Source organism: Echiichthys vipera (genome assembly GCF_963691815.1).
Source record: "Echiichthys vipera genome assembly, chromosome: 5".
NCBI classification, from domain to species: Eukaryota; Metazoa; Chordata; class Actinopteri; order Perciformes; family Trachinidae; genus Echiichthys; species Echiichthys vipera.
In genome coordinates this window covers 26,251,742-26,269,429 of record NC_139830.1, presented here as the reverse complement: position 1 = coordinate 26,269,429, position 17,688 = coordinate 26,251,742, and the positions used below count along the sequence as shown (strand labels likewise).

General features: G+C 43.8%; 3 protein-coding genes across 4 annotated transcripts; 2 read left to right on the top strand and 1 right to left on the bottom strand.

Moving 5' to 3' along the window:
• Window positions 1-400: 400 nt before the first annotated feature.
• Window positions 401-7,532, top strand: ehd2b (EH-domain containing 2b). Of its 2 annotated transcripts, none has more exons than XM_083914043.1 (7): window positions 401-804; window positions 1,916-2,383; window positions 2,494-2,670; window positions 3,693-3,790; window positions 5,350-5,762; window positions 5,875-6,039; window positions 6,163-7,532. In XM_083914043.1, exons 2-7 carry the CDS (start codon window positions 2,163-2,165, stop codon window positions 6,709-6,711), a joined length of 1,623 nt encoding a protein of 540 aa, XP_083770169.1. In that variant the 5' UTR covers window positions 401-804; window positions 1,916-2,162; the 3' UTR covers window positions 6,712-7,532. The 2 variants fall into 2 exon arrangements, with proteins under 2 accessions (XP_083770169.1, XP_083770168.1); XM_083914042.1 differs by having other exon boundaries at window positions 3,693-3,808.
• A 1,729-nt stretch (window positions 7,533-9,261) lies between these two features.
• On the bottom strand, window positions 9,262-11,677 carry nup88 (nucleoporin 88; the record flags this gene model as incomplete). Its single annotated transcript, XM_083913497.1, has 1 exon — window positions 9,262-11,677. One exon carries the CDS (start codon window positions 11,675-11,677, stop codon window positions 9,518-9,520), a length of 2,160 nt encoding a protein of 719 aa, XP_083769623.1. The 3' UTR covers window positions 9,262-9,517.
• A 65-nt stretch (window positions 11,678-11,742) lies between these two features.
• On the top strand, window positions 11,743-16,938 carry psmd8 (proteasome 26S subunit, non-ATPase 8). Its single transcript, XM_083913492.1, has 7 exons — window positions 11,743-11,891; window positions 12,811-12,883; window positions 13,003-13,105; window positions 13,206-13,371; window positions 13,927-14,027; window positions 14,640-14,751; window positions 16,116-16,938. Exons 1-7 carry the CDS (start codon window positions 11,787-11,789, stop codon window positions 16,251-16,253), a joined length of 798 nt encoding a protein of 265 aa, XP_083769618.1. The 5' UTR covers window positions 11,743-11,786; the 3' UTR covers window positions 16,254-16,938.
• The last annotated feature ends 750 nt before the right edge of the window (window positions 16,939-17,688 follow it).

The following is a 17,688-nucleotide window of genomic DNA, read 5'->3' as shown; positions in this document are numbered from 1 at the left end:
GCGGTGCATGGAAGTGGAAAAAAGAAGAGTTGCTTTGCTTCATCGCCTCAAGGGTTCAGAGAGTTTGGGAGGAGCAACAGAGGTGAGACCGATGAGGAGAAAAAGTGTCACATCTGTAAACGTATGACATGTTACAGTAGGTCGAGTAGCAAAGAAAAACAATAAAAAAACATGGAGGAGTTAGAGGCTACAGCTGGAGGGGTGCAGCACGAGGTTATGTTTATCTCTCAAAATATGCATAAGGACACTGAGGTCATGTCATGTTTAAAAAATTAAAAAAAAGACTCCACCCAAATTATTTATTCACAACCCCCTCTCCTCCTCCAGCTCCACGCCCTCTGACCACAGCCCCGCTCATCCCTGCCCTGAGCAGAGTGTTAGTGCTGCCCACAGTGGAACCAGGCATCCCTGGAAGAGGAGGTGCATTAAACTTGGAGAAGCCAGCAAGGGGAGAAAAAAAAAAATCCCCTCAGTGTAGTGTGCCTGTGTGTCTTACTGTTTGACTTGTGCTCTTTTAGCAAGCAGAGTAAGGAGCCTTGCCAGATCTGGAGCTCATCTGAAATACATTAAACCCTGGAGAAGAACGATCCTCTGTAATCTAGCTGCGTTGACGCTCCACCGAGGGCTCCTATTTGCTGTCAGAGGTACACCCATACATGTATCAGCAGCTCCTCAAAGAGACTGTTTTTGTCTCCTCAAGTCAAAATATTTTCCAAACTCCAGAGGGCAAGACTGCTGAGAGACAGAGAGATCAAGGAGCTTGAAGAGCAAGAAGTCTGTGCGTCCGTCCTCCATAATAACTTGGTAAATACTCCTTTTTAAACTTTAAACATGGATGTAATAGTCAACTTGTGTTTTAACTTTTACTCAAATGTATCCAGCTTGTGATAGAAGAAACTGATCTGAGCACAAGTATCACAACTTAGCTACGTTCTAGCTCTCAATATTCAGCTTGAACAGCTTTTTCCATGTCTTCATTTGGATATAAAAGTATGACTCCCCCGATACTTGCTCTTGCATGCTACATTTCTTGTTCCAAGTCCAAAACTGTGTTGCAATTGTGGTGCACAAAACCACAAGGTATTTTCCACCATCCCTAAACTTTAGAAATTCATCCCAGAGCCTTAAAGAAACCTTTGATTCTCACTGGAAGCCTATAAAGCAACTTTTTGCCCGTACAGCTCGGCTGGCACAGTCCTTTTATTTGTAATGGCGGTCAAATCACATTTAATGTCTCTGCTGTAGATCCCCAGGGTTCGCCATTTTGACAAGGTTTTTCCACGCTGGTCTTGTGACAAGTTAGGACTGTGTTGTCTATTCCCCTCTGGGCAGATTCTTTTTTTTTTAAGTTCAAATGGGATTTGCAAAAGAGAAGCTCTTCACAGATGAGTTAACATCTGCTGACACGTGTCTTACCTTTCTGCCTTTGTGTCAGTCTGCTTCTAATAATGAGCTCTGCCTTCAAGTCTTAATCCAGTGTTTGTGTTTATGTAGTCTACAATAAAAAGGGTTCCATTTGTTTTTCCATGTATGGACTACCCTCTAGGAGACCTTTTCCATAACTGGACAATTAGGCCATGCCTTTATTTCATGTTCCTCCAAGAGAAACTGCACAGGATAAAAAGAATGTCTTACTCATTTTACTGTAATAAAATGAGCAACGCCTGTGCAAATCCTGTCGCAGGGTTGGGTCTGCAACGTTGGTTTTCCAGCGGGAACACCAACTTTTTCCAGGCATGCACTGACAATGCTTGGCAGCCTCCTGGTGAGCTGAAGCTTACTCCAAATTCCACATCCTTACTCTAGTTTGTGGCAGACATTGATGCAAAAACACGAGGACACTTTTTGCTACCTGGATTCACCTCTTCTTTTCTATTTGAATTCACCCCATCTTCTTTTCCTCCTACTTTTACAGGGGCTAAACCTTATCAGTGTGGCGACTGTTGTCAAAGGAAAAGACTTCAAACGAAACATCAGCCCTATCGTTCCTCTTGCCGTGTGCAGAGGAGGTTTCAAGGATAAGTGAGCAGCGTTCACATAAATACAGGAAACACCTGAAGGTTTTCTTTGGTTCAGCCACAGGAAATACAGCTCCAAACAACAGACACACACTGACACTGATTTTTGTGAGAAGCTCCCTACCTTCGTGTTAGTCAATCAACATGTCACGCTGGGGGAGAAAAAATGTGAAGAAGACACCCGAGGTGATCCGCACGGTGACCGAAGGGCTCAAGTCGTTGTATCGTAAGAAGCTGCTGCCTCTGGAGGAGTACTATGGTTTCCATGACTTCCACTCTCTCAGTCTGGAGGATGCGGACTTTGATAATAAGCCCATGGTGCTGGTGGTGGGACAGTACTCCACTGGAAAGACAACGTTCATTAAGTAAGACATTACAGCTCTGCATCAAACATGTATTCACAGCAATCATTGCAAAGTTTATGTAAGAATCAGTGCTGAAATAATCACAAGTTATGCGTATGTGTGACTGACAGGTATCTACTGGAGCAGGATATTCCTGGGAGCAGGGTGGGACCTGAACCCACCACTGACTGTTTCACTGCCATCATGCACGGGGAGGTGGAGGGAGTCATCCCTGGGAACGCCCTTATCGTAGACCCCAACAAGCCTTTCCGAAAACTCAACCCTTTTGGAAACACCTTTCTCAACAGGTGAGAGCAAAGATTTGATTCACAGTGTGTTGTGCAATGATTCCACTGAGCAAGCCACATATATATTTATATCAGTATGAAATGGGCAGACTATGTGAAAGAACCCAAGTGGAAACAGGGAAGGAGAGATAACAGAACGTTTTTTTCAGCTCTTTGGAATTTCAAGTCCTTGTGCCAAATTTCGGAGTGGGGAGGCACTTGCCTTATTTGTGGAAAAATGGAGAAAGGGAGCGATATCACCAGAGAGGGTGATGAAAGCTAATGTACTCAGACAGGAACTGCAATGGACGCAAGTTCAAAAGCGAGGTCAGGGGGCTCCATGGCCCCTCGGGGCAAAGATAAATAAATATAGTCATAGGCTCTGTGAGGCTCAGGAAATCAGAGAAAGCTTAACATGCAAGTTCTTTCCTCTACTCTGTTTACCGTCTGGGCTGCCACGTTTCTCTACATGTTTTTCCACTGATGTAAACCAAGAGAGAAGTCACATATTTTACACAAAAGTGCTGTTAGCTGATAGAGACATGGACGTGAAGGCCAGGGGTGAACATACAGTCCTGCTATTGATGGGGCTCTAATGTGAAATTTCCGATGCCAGTCCCTCTGCAGGGCGTGTTTGAGAACGTATTTGCGTCTCTCCTTATGCTTTGACTTCCTGTCCTAGGGCCAGTGGGCTCGTTAAGCTCATACGCCGCAGGAAGTGGTGTTGTTGTTCTAAGCCACACATCGTTAGCGGCCGTTATTGTTTGATTCTGGCAGCGGTGGTCATTTTCCTTCAGGAAGCCCACAGCCATGAGAGGCTTGCCTGAACACAATGGCCCGCAGTGGGAGGGGTGGAGGGTGTGGAGAGGGCAACTTCCAATCTGCTCCTTAGATCACATTGACTTCTTCGATAGGACTTAACCATTTTCCACATGACTTAGCTTATTCCCTTCTGCACTGTTTTCAAACTAAACTGACCCCTCTGAGCTTAGTCTTATGGTTGTTTATGTGGCTTCCCTCCTGTCTGCTGGTGAAAATACCAGGTTCCAGTGCGCCCAGATCCCCAACCAGGTCCTGGAGAGTATCAGCATTATTGACACACCGGGGATCCTTTCCGGTGCTAAGCAGAGAGTGAGCCGAGGTGAGAGAAAAGACAAAGGTGAGGAGAGGGAATATGGGGCCCGCAGAGACACACGTCCCTGAACGTCGGATCACAAACTCATCCCCTTGGCACGCCTGGCTAACTCATGGGACCAGCTTACTCTGTCACAATAACACTTGGCAGCAGGGCAAGAAAATGTCACGCAAGTACACTGAGCAGCCATAAAATCCTAATCAGGAACAGAGAGGGTACAGACACAAATTCATCTGGGGCAATGTACAGTTGAGAAATAACTATCATCATCATCTCACAGTAGTGTTTTTCACTTTTCCATTCATCCACGCTTTAAGTAACCCATTATTACTCAAGTCAATCTGCATGAACAACTAATAAGGTTAAAGGGTCAGTGCAGCCAAAGTGTGGAAAACACATTTCCTCACTTACCGCTGCTGGGATCTTGCAGATGGTTTTGGTTTTTATCCGCTGAGGTTTGGAAACATCTATCTGTGAGATTTCTGCCTCCACCCCCGATACAATGGAGGGGAACGGAAGGATGTTTGTGGTGCTCATCTTCACCCAACAACAAAATAAATTTAAAAAATCAGCATCAACGTGTCCTTCCAGAGAGAGCCTTCCAGTTTCTCTGGATATTACAAACTATTTCTTTGGTAAGACATAGTTCCATTGCAGTTTGTGGGTTATCCAGGGCAACTGGGACATTGTTCTTGAAAAGATGATGCTGTTTTGTGAGCACCTCAAACAGAAATCCACTGAAAGAATATTCAGAAATGGATGTCTTCAAACCCAGCAGGATACAAACAAAATGATCTTTATGTTACTAGAGGTAAGTGAGGAAATCTGCCTTTTGTAATTTGGGTGAACTGATCCTTTGTATGATCATGTTGATCACTAAGATATATGAAAATGGGTTTTGTTAGACTTGTACAGTGCTGGAAGAAGTGCTTAGTTTACTTGAGTAAAAGTAGCAATAAATCCACAGTGGAGAAATACTACAAGTAGTGCATTTCTACTGTAAGTAAGTACTGCATTCAGAATGTTACTTAAAATGACTTATTATGCAGAGTGGCCCAGTTCAGAATAATATATATATTATATTATTAGATTAGAATTATTGATGCATTAATGTTTTCATCACTATAATGTTGCAGATGATAAAGCATTTTAATCACTTTATATGCTGCTGGTCGGCTTAATCCTTAACAATATATCATATCGTATTTGTTGACAATATTTTGTATTAATAAAAGAGAGCTAAATGGAGTAAAGTCTGGTATTTTCCTCTGAGTTGTAGTGGAATAGAGGTATTAAGTTACATAAAATGGAAGTACAGTACTTAAGTAAATGTACTTAACTACTTTCCACCACTGGACTCACCATTGTCCATGTTGAAAGTCAAATAATTGCTTTTACAATGTAGTATGATACAGTGAAGCCCAGGGGTGTGAACGTACAGCTGGGTCAGACAGATACAGTGTGTGTCTGTGTTCACCTTCTCCCCTCTCCTGCCTCTTTCCTTTTTTTGTGCATATTGCTTGGGTTTCTGAATCTCGTAGTTATTCAACCTTTTTCTATAACAGGCTATGACTTCCCAGCTGTGCTGCGCTGGTTTGCGGAGCGTGTAGACCGCATCATCCTGCTGTTTGATGCCCATAAACTGGAGATATCAGACGAGTTCTCCGAGGCCATCGGTGCCCTGAAGGGCAACGAGGACAAGCTGCGCGTGGTGCTCAACAAGGCAGACATGGTGGGCACCCAGCAGCTGATGAGAGTGTACGGTGCACTCATGTGGTCCCTAGGGAAGGTTTTCGGTACCCCGGAGGTCCTGCGTGTCTACATTGGCTCCTTCTGGTCAGAGCCACTGATGGTTGCAGACAACCGGAAGCTGTTTGAGCTGGAGGAGGAAGATCTGTTCAATGACATCCAAAACCTTCCTCGCAACGCAGCTTTACGCAAGCTCAACGACCTGGTCAAGAGGGCGCGTCTGGTCAGGGTGGGTTTTATTGGCATGTCAACATGTGTTCACTGAATGCTTATTGGCAGACATTACTGCAGTCTAATCGTGTTAGTTGTGTTAAAACCCTCGGCACGTGTGTTAATCGCAGGTCCATGCCCACATCATCAGCTACCTGAAGCAGGAGATGCCTTCTGTCTTCAGGAAGGACAATAAAAAGAAGAATCTGATCTACCAGCTGCCAGTGATTTTCTCTAAGATCCAGCTGCAGCACAACATTTCTGCTGGAGACTTCCCAGATTGTACTAAAATGCAGGTTAGTCTGTTCTTTATCACTGCTGGGCACATCTGGGAGGCAAAGACTTCTCCTTAACTCCCAGAACTTTAGTCAAATTTCACATCTTATGCTAATACCTTTGTCTCGTTCCCTTTTTTAAAGGAGCAACTGATGGTTCATGATTTCACCAAGTTCAAAACCTTGAAGCCTAATCTGATGGCAGCCTTGGATGAGTTGCTCTCCGCTGACATCGCCAAACTGATGCCCCTCCTGCGGCAGGAGGAGCTGGAGGCAGGTGATCAACCAGGTGTGCAGGGCGGAGCCTTCCTTGGAACCCGCGCCGGACCGTTCGGAGAGGGCGACCCCTTTGCCGAGGAGAACGGAGAGGGATGTGAGGAAGAGGACGATTGGGTGGTGACCAAAGACAAGCCCAAATATGATGAAATCTTCTATAACCTCGCTCCCAATGAGGGCAAACTGAGTGGCAACAAGGCTAAGGACTGGATGGTGAGCTCCCGCCTGCCCAACTCAGTGCTGGGCCGCATCTGGAAGCTGTCGGATGTGGACCACGACGGCATGCTGGATGATGAAGAATTTGCCCTGGCCGGCCACCTGATCGAGGTCAAGCTTGAGGGCCACGGTCTGCCCCCTGAGCTTCCCACACGCCTGATCCCACCCTCCAAACGCAGGCAGAAGGGTTCTGATATATAGACATGTCACAATGTCCCTGGAGCTGAGAGAGACTCTTCTCTATTGGCTGTGCTACTGTTTGTATATGCTCTTGTTTTCCCCCCAGACCCAAGTCAAAATGTTTGTATGTAATGTGTTTTCCTCTTAGACTTTTGGTTTTGCACAATGGAACATACTGTATTACAGTGTAAGTCAATCCTTTGAGACTTTAACAAGGGCTTCCTGCAAAAGATTGTGTATTAAGAAGTCACACGGGTCTGGTTGCTTCTTCCCTTTGGCTCCTCCGAGTTAGCTTTTTATGACGAGCTTTAAAAATATATCTACTTGTGTTTGCAGAGCAGAAGTAAACAAAGGCCGGCGCCCTCTAAGCGAGCAGTATTCCGCATATATTTGATACAATACAGCGCTAAACTGTCCTCTATTAAATCCTTTCAATGTAACATTCCTTCGGTGACTAGATTGGAGAGGCGCAGTATTATTCTGGTGATAAATTGTAGCCTAGTATTGAGTATGCCATTTGTTTTCAGGTCTGGGTATCATCTACAAATGTTATTGCTCAAATGATTTGTTTATAGCATTTCCAACTCAAACTGGCAGCACAAATCTAATAACCCGAATGCATTTCACTTTTGATGCTTTACATGCCACAATATTGTGCATAAACTTTACATATTATTTTTGTAATTGTTGCTGTTGTTTTGTAAGTGCAGGAGCAAGACCTCAGTTGAACATGGCATGCTGAGATTAACTTTTGACTGATATATTACTGACTACTGTACACAGCTCCACCACATGTTCTTATGTTAACTATTGTTTTAATCAAATAAAATTCCATGACTGTGTTTTTGTCTCTTTGGTGACACTTTTTTATGTTAAAAAATATATAGAGATACGTCTTGAAAGAGTTAGTAAACATTAAGCCATTCAAATGTTGAAAATGTCAAAAACATACATGATACAAAAAGTGCTTTTTATTTGCACTCTTCTGACCTGATTTTATTTTCTATCAAGCTCACTTGGTCTCTCAGTGACGGACCAGATAAACAGTGAGTCACACTCACCCCTGCCAAGTCCCCATACCACTATTTTCCAAGGCTCTCTCCCCTCTAATTCCCACCATCTGAAGTCTTTTCTCTCTCACACACACGCAGTTAAAAAATCCATTCCCCCTGTTGAGTTCTACGTTCACTCCCTCACTAGCATGCCTGTAAACGTTCTTATCCTGCATACACTATGCGGTATAAGCACAAATATGTGTCCCGTGTACAGCTGAGTGCCTCACATAAGGCTTTCATCGTTCGCAAAGGAAGGGGTGGCCTCCCTGTTCCACTCCTCCATGGAAAGAAACACAAATGAGAAACAGGAGGCAAGGCAGCCCTTTCCCTCCCTGCTCTCTGGTTTACTGTGACTCACATGTGAAGAATGTAGTGGGTTGGCCCAAGAGTTATTAATATCTCCTTTCCTAGGGTCCGCTAAGTTTCCTCAGACTCATACACAGGATCTAGACACTGTACCTTTATGAAAGACTTAAACAACAGCCCCCTATTTGGAGAATTCCTGAGCTAGACCTGCAGTACACCACTCCCTCTCCTCTGTGTGTGTGTGTGTGTGTGTGTGTGTGTGTGTGTGTGAGAGAGAGAGAAAGAGGGAGTGGTGTGTGGAAAAAGTCGTGTAAGGTGACATTTAACAAAGATGTTCTTCTGGTTTCTTTGTTAGAAATGAACTCATGCTGGGGTCTTGTGTATCATTGCTACCAATGGCATTTTAAAGAGTAGACTAAAAAAATCCCCACAGCAGTTTGAACAATGCCTATCTGTTACATAATGAGGCTGCACTGAGTCATAAAGCATCTCAAACATTTGTTTACTCAAATCAACACAGCGCTGCCACAGCAATGGGGGGAAACTTAGAGGCAGGCTACCGCAGCAGATCCCCACCAACATCAGACATCCCCAACAATGAAGCTTACTCAACGAAACCGGGGTCTCCGGAATACGTCACTCGGTGTTTACGTGGGGAATTCCTCACTAGCAAACCTGCCGTGGAAGAAAAACTGAGGTCACCAACTCTGGAGAGGGGTGACATCTGGTGGATACAGGGTTTCTGACAACCGTACACTCAATGTGTACACAACTGTGTCCAACTGTAGGTGGCAGACTGGAGGCATGCAGCTGTGTATATTGCTCCTGTCCACACTGCCCCTGAAGTGATCCATGACGTGGCTCAAAATCCAAAGTCCTTCTTTGGTGTAGAGCATTTGAATGTTAAGTGGGAAACTAATAAGAGGCTTAAGTAGCTTCAGCTGAATTTAAAATGCATGTATAATTCACACAGCTGGCCACTAGCACTGAGCTAGTATCTTTCAATTAAATGGATGAGTATCGTATTTATTCCTTTCTCCGCTGTTTAGTATGTTTTAATTAACTTTGAAAATAGTATTTGGCTGACATAAACTCACAAATGAGTAAAGACAGTTACAAAGAACTTTATTTCTTTTATTATTAATCCAAAAAGTGAGCAAACCATGTTGAAAAGCTCATATTTTCCATTTCTTGACTATACATGGCACTAAATCAGACTCAAACCATAACATTTATGTAAGAAATATCCAAATTGTAATGCAAAACATGAAGGCAAACCTATCGTATCCCTATTGAGAGTCAAAAGGTTAAGTTATATCACGTATATAAAATATAGTTTTATGCAAATACCCATTCGACACATGGCACATTAACTTCTGACAAATGCTTATCCCAGCTTCCCCTCGAATGTCACAGAAAAGCGGATGGAATCACTGTAATCGAAAGAGCATTTGAATTGCGACACCTTAAAAACTGAAATGGTTTTTGATGTCCTTTATCTGTTTCATTATGTCACCAATTTGCTGTCCCTGTTCTCTGAGGACATCCTGAACGACCTTCTTCTGGTTGGCGTTGAGGGAGACTGTTGTCCTGGCTGCAGGCACGTCCTTGTCCACTTGTGTCTTCTGGTACTCCATCTTCATGTTCACCTGTTTGATGCAGTTATCCAGGTGTTTCAGTTGATCGTTGATGGCCTGCAGCTCCTTCTTCATATCCTTTTCACTGTTTGACAGTATGGGGAGCTGGCTTTGCAGGCTGCCCAGCACTTTTTTAACCCCGTTCATAATCGTTTCCTGGCGATACTTGGCATCTTCGTACTTATCAGCCAACCTCTCTGCTCCCTCTCTCAGACTCTTCCTCTCCTCCCTGCACAGGGTCATCTCTTCCAGCTGCTTGTTCTTCTGGCTTGTCAGGAGTTTTACCCTTCTCTGCATCTCTTCACGGGCCATGTCCTGCTTGAGGATGTATTCCTCGCGGAAGACCTGCGTGGCTCTGCTGAGGAGCTGCAGACACTCTGGAGGTGGCGGTGACGTGTTCTTGTCCCCAGCCTTAAGTACGAGAGGATTGGTGGAGCTGCGTGCCAGGATGTTGCGGATGTGCTGCTCGAAAGAATCGTCAGCTAGCCCGCGCAGAGGGGAGCTGCCAGAGCCTGGACCTTGATGGGAACAGAGCAGGGGAGGGGAGGGAGGGCGAATGGAGCTCAGCAGGGGCAACAAGATGCACTCGTAGGTGCTGGTGATACAGATCATGGTGGCACCCAAGGAAAGGTCAGACACAATCAAAAACCCAAGAACCGGAGCTGACTCACTAGTTAGTAGAGGTCTGGTACAAAGAATGTGCTCTACAATACAGCGCTTCTCAGCAGCCATCTCCTGGAGACTGTCCTTATCCTCCTCGCCTGACTGGAGGAACTTCTGTAACTTGTTAACCCAGATTAGCCCCACACTGTGCACTCCTGCTTCATGGGTGCAATGATACCTGTGCGGGCACAGGGGGTCTCTGTGCAGTCTGATTGGGCAAGTGAAATCAAACTCTTGAGGCTCCTCATCCTCTCCTGTGGCTACTTTGAGGGTGAGCTCCAGCTCAACACACTCAAAGACATAGAGAGCCGGCACCGCCTCCGTACTTCGGATCCATTTCTCCACTGCCCCAGTGTCTTCCTCTTCTTCAGACTCCAGCACCACACAGTGATAGAGCGTGCCTGTTTCTGTGGCGATGACCAGGATACTGGGCACACATGGCAGGCAGAGAATGGCACAGGCATCATAGCCATAGTTATCCTCTGCTGCAGGATACATCGGGAGGGGTCCAACGGGTTTAGTTGAACTCACGCCGTTTGCCTGGCTCGTGTAGCTCACATAGGTCTCCCCATTTTCGTAGAGGATGTACAGAGGGTAGACCAGCTGTTCTTTGGAGCACTGTGCTGCCAGCTGTCGATGGGGGGTTGAAATCGGCCCGAAATCAAACCCAACTGCTATCTCGCCAAGAGATGCTGCGTAGGAGCGGACCGGAGGGTGGCCGCTGCTGTCATCTTCCGACTGGGACACCGACAGAGCTTTGGCTGGTGTCTGGGGCGACTTCAAGCTGTAAAACCTGATGGTGTTGTCGGATGTAAGCAGCACCAGGTGGGGCTCGTCGGTCTCGCTGGGGAACCAAGCCGCTTGCCGCAGCCTCACCGACGCTGAGCTGGTGAAAAAGCGCTCCGCCACCGGGATGGTCCTGCAGTTGATTTCGCTCCGTCCGCCCTCGAACTCGGACCTCTTCCCCCACCGCTGGGGAAGCTCCAGCACCGAGACGCCCCGCTGCCCGACGAGCGCGACGTGGTGCTGAGTTGGACTCAGCAACACCTGACACAGCTCGAAGAGAGGAGGGTTGATGCACAGCAAGGTTTGGTGGTTCCCGCTAATGCGACTCTCATCCGTGTTGAGCTGTCGTAAGTTGGTCGTGTAAAACACGCGGTCTGCGTCGTCCCACACGAACAAGTCCCCACCCAAACAAAAGGTGAGGTTCTTGGCGACCCCTCTTACATTCGCATCGGGTTCCAAATCCAAATGGTCGCGTAACTTTCTGAAAATAGCATGGTTTGGTAAATCATTCAACCACCGCTCTGTGCTGACTGCCGCCATCTTGATCCGCCGTCTGTCTGAAGGAAAGCGCTCCATGGCAACAAGAAGGCTTCACGACAGTCATTTAACGTATTCCGGTGGCCGGTGTCGTGTATTTTGCAGAATCACCATGGCGTTGAAAGAGACCGCAGGGCTGTATGAGACACTCAAAGCAGAGTGGAACAAGAAAAACCCAAACTTAAGTAAATGTGGAGAACTTCTGAGCAAACTGAAGGTAGAGTCGTACATTGGTTTCCACTTTTTTGTTGTACTTGAGTTGAATTAGGAACACCGGCTGTTTAGAAACGGCAGAGCGGTTAGCAACTGTGGCTACAATTGCTAACTTAGGCTAGCAATGCTAATGTTGTGTGTAGTGTTTTCTATTCAGTTAGACTTGAGACAAAAGGGCTATTTCTTTTACGATGATACCAATAAGTTTCAATTTGTGAACTATATGTTAGTGTTTGAAGCCAATTCCATCATTTTAGGATTTATGTAACGTCAGGAGACAGTCAGTGTGGCTAACGTTACCGCACCGTCGGCTAATACATTGTCCTGCTACTTTCAGCCTGGAACTGACAGCCACAATAAACACTTGAACGCATCATCTCCTCTGTTGACATTATCTTGTGGACTTTAGATGATTTATCTCCCCAAACCCTGTGGTGTCTTTGATTCAATTAAGGACAGAGGTGTAATAAATATTCGGATCTTTTATTCGAGTGAAATAGCAACACTGCAGTGTAAAAAATACTGTTACAAGTAAAAGTTCTGCATTCAAACTCTTACTTTAAAAGGACAAAAGTAGCACTATAGCATCAAAACATAGTTAAAATGACCCATTATGAAGAATGGTCCATTTCAGAATCATAGATTAAATTACTGGATTATAATTATTAATGATTTAATTGGTAAATTATGGTAATGGTGGGACTGATTTTAATTACGTTATAAACTGCTGGGTAACAACTTGTAATGTATCATAAGTCATTAGTTGGTTTATATTTTGTATTAATAATCTGAATCTGTAAAGATACTAAAGCTGTGAAATAATTATAGAGACAGGTAGAATATTTTATGATCAACAACACAAGCGTCGCATTAAGTTTGACATTTTGTAGATGATGACACCAAACTTGTTTTGTTTTTTATAGGTTTCATTACTGGAGCTGAACTTCTTACCCACCAGTGGATCTGCGCTTACTAAGCAGCAGCTCATTTTAGCTCGTGAGTAAAGGTGGCAAGTCAAGCTGACGGATGCAATTCATATTAATCATTAGTTAGTTTGACAAAGCAGTTATGAAGAAGATACCCCTAATTAAGACAATTTTGTGTCTGTGTTTCAGGCGATGTACTTGAAATTGGAGCCTTGTGGAGTATCCTCAAGAAGGACATCCCATCCTTTGAGAGATACATGGCCCAGCTAAAATGTTACTACTTTGATTACAAGTAATGTCACCTTCTCATTTTTTGATTTGCTGTGGAATTTTGCTACCTAGTACTCCCTGGTCTTTTCTAACAGCACTCTTACTTTACCTTTGTCTTTAAGGGAGGAACTGCCTGACGCTGCCTACATGCAACAGTTACTTGGACTGAACCTGCTCTTCCTGCTCTCACAGAACCGTGTGTCAGAGTTTCACACAGAACTGGAGAGACTGAGTGCACGAGATATTCAGACCAACGTATACATCAGACACCCAGTGTCCCTAGAGCAGGTGCCGCAATTTACTCCAAGCCAAAGCACACGTTTAGGGTTTGATATCGCATTGTTGCACTGCAGTGAGTGGGCATCAGGGATGTAGTTTTGATATTTGTGCATCCAATGTTGTAGTGCCCTGAGAATACTGAATGAATTCATTCAAATGATTATTTTCACCCATTTTGTCATTGTCTCCTCAACATTCTATTTCTTATTAGGTTTTTGTACTACATACATGTTAAAATACTCCAAATTTTACTTTTGGCTGACCTGGTTTGACTGCTACGTGCAGAAACGCCTCTGTAGTGCATTGCAAAATAAATGGTGAAAATCAGGTCATAGACAATCTACTGTACGTGGGTCATTACAATTTAATAGTTTTATTTAGATTTTGGCCTGCGATACATGGATGTGCTATCTGTGATATGTGGAAGTCAAATGATTAATTCAAATGTACAAATGACTACATTATTATACAATTAGTTATATTTAAGTAGAATAGGAACACTGTCAACAATAACTTGTATGTAAATAGCACTGTGATGTTTTATACCCTTTCTGGCTTTTTCAGTACTTGATGGAGGGAAGCTACAACAAGGTATTTCTTGCCAAAGGCAACATCCCTGCTGAGAGCTACACCTTTTTTATAGATATTCTGCTTGACACAATTCGGTAAGAATCAATATGGTAACCATGACTACTTTAATTTCTGTGTGCTTCATAACCAATGCTGTTGTTTATTTTTCCTCTAAAATTATTTTTTAATTTGGTTCAGGTCCCAATGCATCTTGGTGTTTTTTTTGTCAGGAGAAATTTTGCTTTTGTAATAACATGACTGAGGCAATTACTGGCGTATGTCATGATTGGTATTGATTGAAAGTTCATTAAAATATATCAGGACACCTTTAGCATACTTAGTCAGACAACATTCTAAATGTGTGAGAATGTTTATTAAGCTGCAGGAAACCACAGCGACAAAACTGATGGCTTATGCTCTTTTACTTGTGACATGTTGACCAAGACAAATAGAAAATGGATGACAATTTAAAAAACATTGTCACTTTTCTTTTCTTTGTGGTAAGGTGTCTTGATATAGTAAATGATGGATGAAAAGAAAACAACTCCATCTCAGATGTTTAATTTATTAAGAATGAGAACTCTTTAATGGTTTATTATGATTAATCTTGGTTGTGTTGTAAGCAGCAGTACCCATAAAAAACAAGTGATAAAATGACATGTCTTTTCAAGATAACTTTAACTAAAACAGACCTTTTTTAATTGCAGCGATGAGATCGCAGGTTGCATAGAGAAAGCATATGAGCAGATCCAGTTCAGCGAAGCCACACGTGTGCTTTTCTTCAGTTCCCCAAAAAAGATGACAGACTATGCCAAGAAGGTATGTATATTTTCATTTGGGAAGCAAACTTAAATTACATGTCAAATTTGAACTAGTATGCCGAGAGTCCAAGAAGAAAACATTCGATTGTGTCCAACCATACTCTCCGTTGTAGACCTATGGGTAATTGATGTATTGGGGTTTTATTTTTCTGAAGAGGGCTGCTACTTAAAGTCCCTCTCCTAAAACGGCTCTGTGTCCGTCTAGCCACCTGTGGTGCTCCACGAGTTACACCACGCCCCGCTGCCTACTGTCTGAAGCTGGCTCAATCATGTAGGCCTCAGGCTGATTCTCTTTGATGGGTTTAGTCCTTTTGATCTTGATCTTCTCTTTAAACCTTGGGCCTGCTGATCAACCTCCAGTAGAAGTTAGAAAGTAGTTACCAAAGAGTCTCGAGCTACTGCAAGTACATGCAGGAATGTGCAGCGGTGGGTGGGGTGAGGCCAGATGCAACATTTTTCAATGGGGGATAAACATTAGATGTGCTTTCAGCTTCATTTGAGGTTTTTTACTTTCTATGTGGGAAATCCATGTTAAACAAAATATTGATTATAGCAGAGTAGTCTTTAAATACTTCAACACACGTCTAAATTCCATGTATACCATAAATGAGTACATTTTAGCGACACTTTGTAGGTTGTTTTTTTTTTTTACAAATTTGACAAATAGTTGCAACAGTTTGGTGGGTTCTAAACCCCAGTGGAGTACAATTGCTCCCCCCTCCCCATTCTCCGCTGCTCTGCATCCACATTAGTAATGTTTTTTCATACTTGGGTACTCTCACGTCATCATCTACGTTACATTTATGTAGTCCATTGTAGAAATGTGCACCACAGACGGACCCTTCTGCTCCGGGGGCCGTCATCACCTGGGACAGCTTTTCTATCACTGGGGTCGGAGTGAGGCGAAGCTCTGTTACTGGCAGAAGAAAGAGAAGAAACTGCTGCTATTGGTTAGGAAGCTCTCCACCACCCGACAAAGTTCTGACTGCAGCTCGCAGGCGACAGCAAAGCTGGATGTGGGTTTTTCTGCGGCAGGCTGGGCTGCTGTCTGATATAGAGACATCAGCAGGAAATTGAAACTGTTTTATAACCTGTGAAAAACACAACTAGTCCATTTCAGTGCTTTGGTACAGTTGGTTTTCACACCTGATTCAAACCATACTCTAGACCACCTTTTCAAATGGACTTGGACACACACCGTTCACACTTCTCAAACGAACTGGACTTTGGGGTCAAGTGCTCTCAGACCCTGGCCCGTGTCCCTGATGTGAAAGTGTAATGCAGATAACTTATTGTTTAACTTGTTGCCTTAAGAGAATGAATTGCCAAGTAGCTAATTGTAGATTGTTTATTTCATTACAGAGGGGATGGAGTTTGAGCCCAGATGGCTATTACTCTTTCACCAGTCAGCAGCAGCGAACAGAAGAGGTGACCATCCCCTCCACTGAGCTGGCACAACAGGTCATCGAATATGCACGACAGCTGGAAATGATTGTGTAATCCGCCCCCAGGAAAACACTCGAGGCACACGCCGCTGATCAAGTGTACATCCAGTCAGCTCGAATGCAGTTTCCCTGAGGAATATGGCTTCATTGATTGCCAGAGTGGTGTATTTGTTGCTCATACCTCACATTTATTTGTTTTCCCGTATTCCATTATCTGCAGGTCTTCCTGTCTGGGAGTTTGCTTTCATTTTAAAAGATGGAAAACAAAACTAAGAGTATCACAGGTGACCAGTCTATTCAGCAACTGCTCCATGTTAACCTTTTATTGAAGACATTCAAGGGTTTCAGTGTTAGTTATTTTATCCAAGATCTGTACAACATTTAAACTGAGCTTTTTTTTAATGGGTTATTTGTAGCTGGTTACCAAAAAACAAGAACTTCAAGTCCAGCTTCTACATTTAATACCTTTGGGCCTCAGCTCTTTTATAACTACAACACAGTTAATTACAATCACCACCTCGTGACTCTCTGTCAGTGTCACACAAAACTATCAACATTTTTTCCCAAATTCAAGCAAACCTTTTTTTGTATACAAAGTTCCCTTTCTCCTGACTAGAGCTCACAGAAATGCATTGTCCTCGCCTTGTATCCCAGCAACTGACAGAACTGTCATTGAAACTTGTGTGTTTTCTAAATGGTAATGCCACTTCCTTCTTACATAGGTTGTAATCCCGTTGATACAATGCAAATCTTTGTCTGCAATAAACGATTCAGAAAATAAACTTTTCGAATGACTGTTTCAGTTTTTCTATTTTTCCGAGGAATAAAGTCATTTGCAGGGACTAGTCGACTTACAAAATGCGAGTCATTCACTTAAACTTTTTGAATGTTGTCTCTTACTGATGAGAATCTTCTCCCTCCTCCATCGCCTCTCTCCGCGCTGCGCCTGCTGCGAGTCTCTGCGGCTGACACAGATGGTTTGGGCATTCATAAAACCTGTGGAAGTGGTGAATGATTCTGAATGAACTGATTTTAACCAATGGTATGTTGTCAGAACAAAGGAAAATACAAAGAGGAACAACAGTTATTTCCAGGCTTAGGCTTGTGTGAACAAATGCAAATGCAGCTCATCAGATTTGAATTTAACATTGGCTAGAACTATAAAATGTCTTTGAAGTGTCGCGTGTATCTCACCACTTCTGGATGTTTGGTGGCAGACCTGCCCCTGGGTTATGTTTGCAGCGAGCCTTGTGTGAACAGGACTCCTTCACTGTAAATGGGTGCCAGCGACCCTCAGCAGTTACTGCAGAGGTGATGGCTGCCTCCTGTTTTTCAACCTGACAGTTGTCCCCTTTCTGTTTATTTTTCTTTAATGCTCTGAGAGTGCCTTTTTTCTTTGGCTTACCAGCGTTATCTTGAGGTAGGGGAAGCTTAAGTTTTTGCTGGAGTCTGATGCTCGTGTCTGGAGCTGCAGCTGTGGGGTTATGAGT

What these genes read in the sequence shown, in the direction of transcription:
- ehd2b (XM_083914042.1), top strand. Translation starts at nt 2,163, where the DNA reads ATGTCACGCTGGGGGAGAAAAAATGTGAAGAAGACACCCGAGGTGATC. An exon ending in GGAAACACCTTTCTCAACAG is followed by an intron (nt 2,671 to 3,692) that starts GTGAGAGCAAAG and finishes TGAAAATACCAG; the next exon opens with GTTCCAGTGCGCCCAGATCC. An exon ending in AGGTGAGAGAAAAGACAAAG is followed by an intron (nt 3,809 to 5,349) that starts GTGAGGAGAGGG and finishes TTTCTATAACAG; the next exon opens with GCTATGACTTCCCAGCTGTG.
- psmd8 (XM_083913492.1), top strand. Translation starts at nt 11,787, where the DNA reads ATGGCGTTGAAAGAGACCGCAGGGCTGTATGAGACACTCAAAGCAGAG. An exon ending in ACCCAGTGTCCCTAGAGCAG is followed by an intron (nt 13,372 to 13,926) that starts GTGCCGCAATTT and finishes TGGCTTTTTCAG; the next exon opens with TACTTGATGGAGGGAAGCTA. An exon ending in TGACAGACTATGCCAAGAAG is followed by an intron (nt 14,752 to 16,115) that starts GTATGTATATTT and finishes ATTTCATTACAG; the next exon opens with AGGGGATGGAGTTTGAGCCC.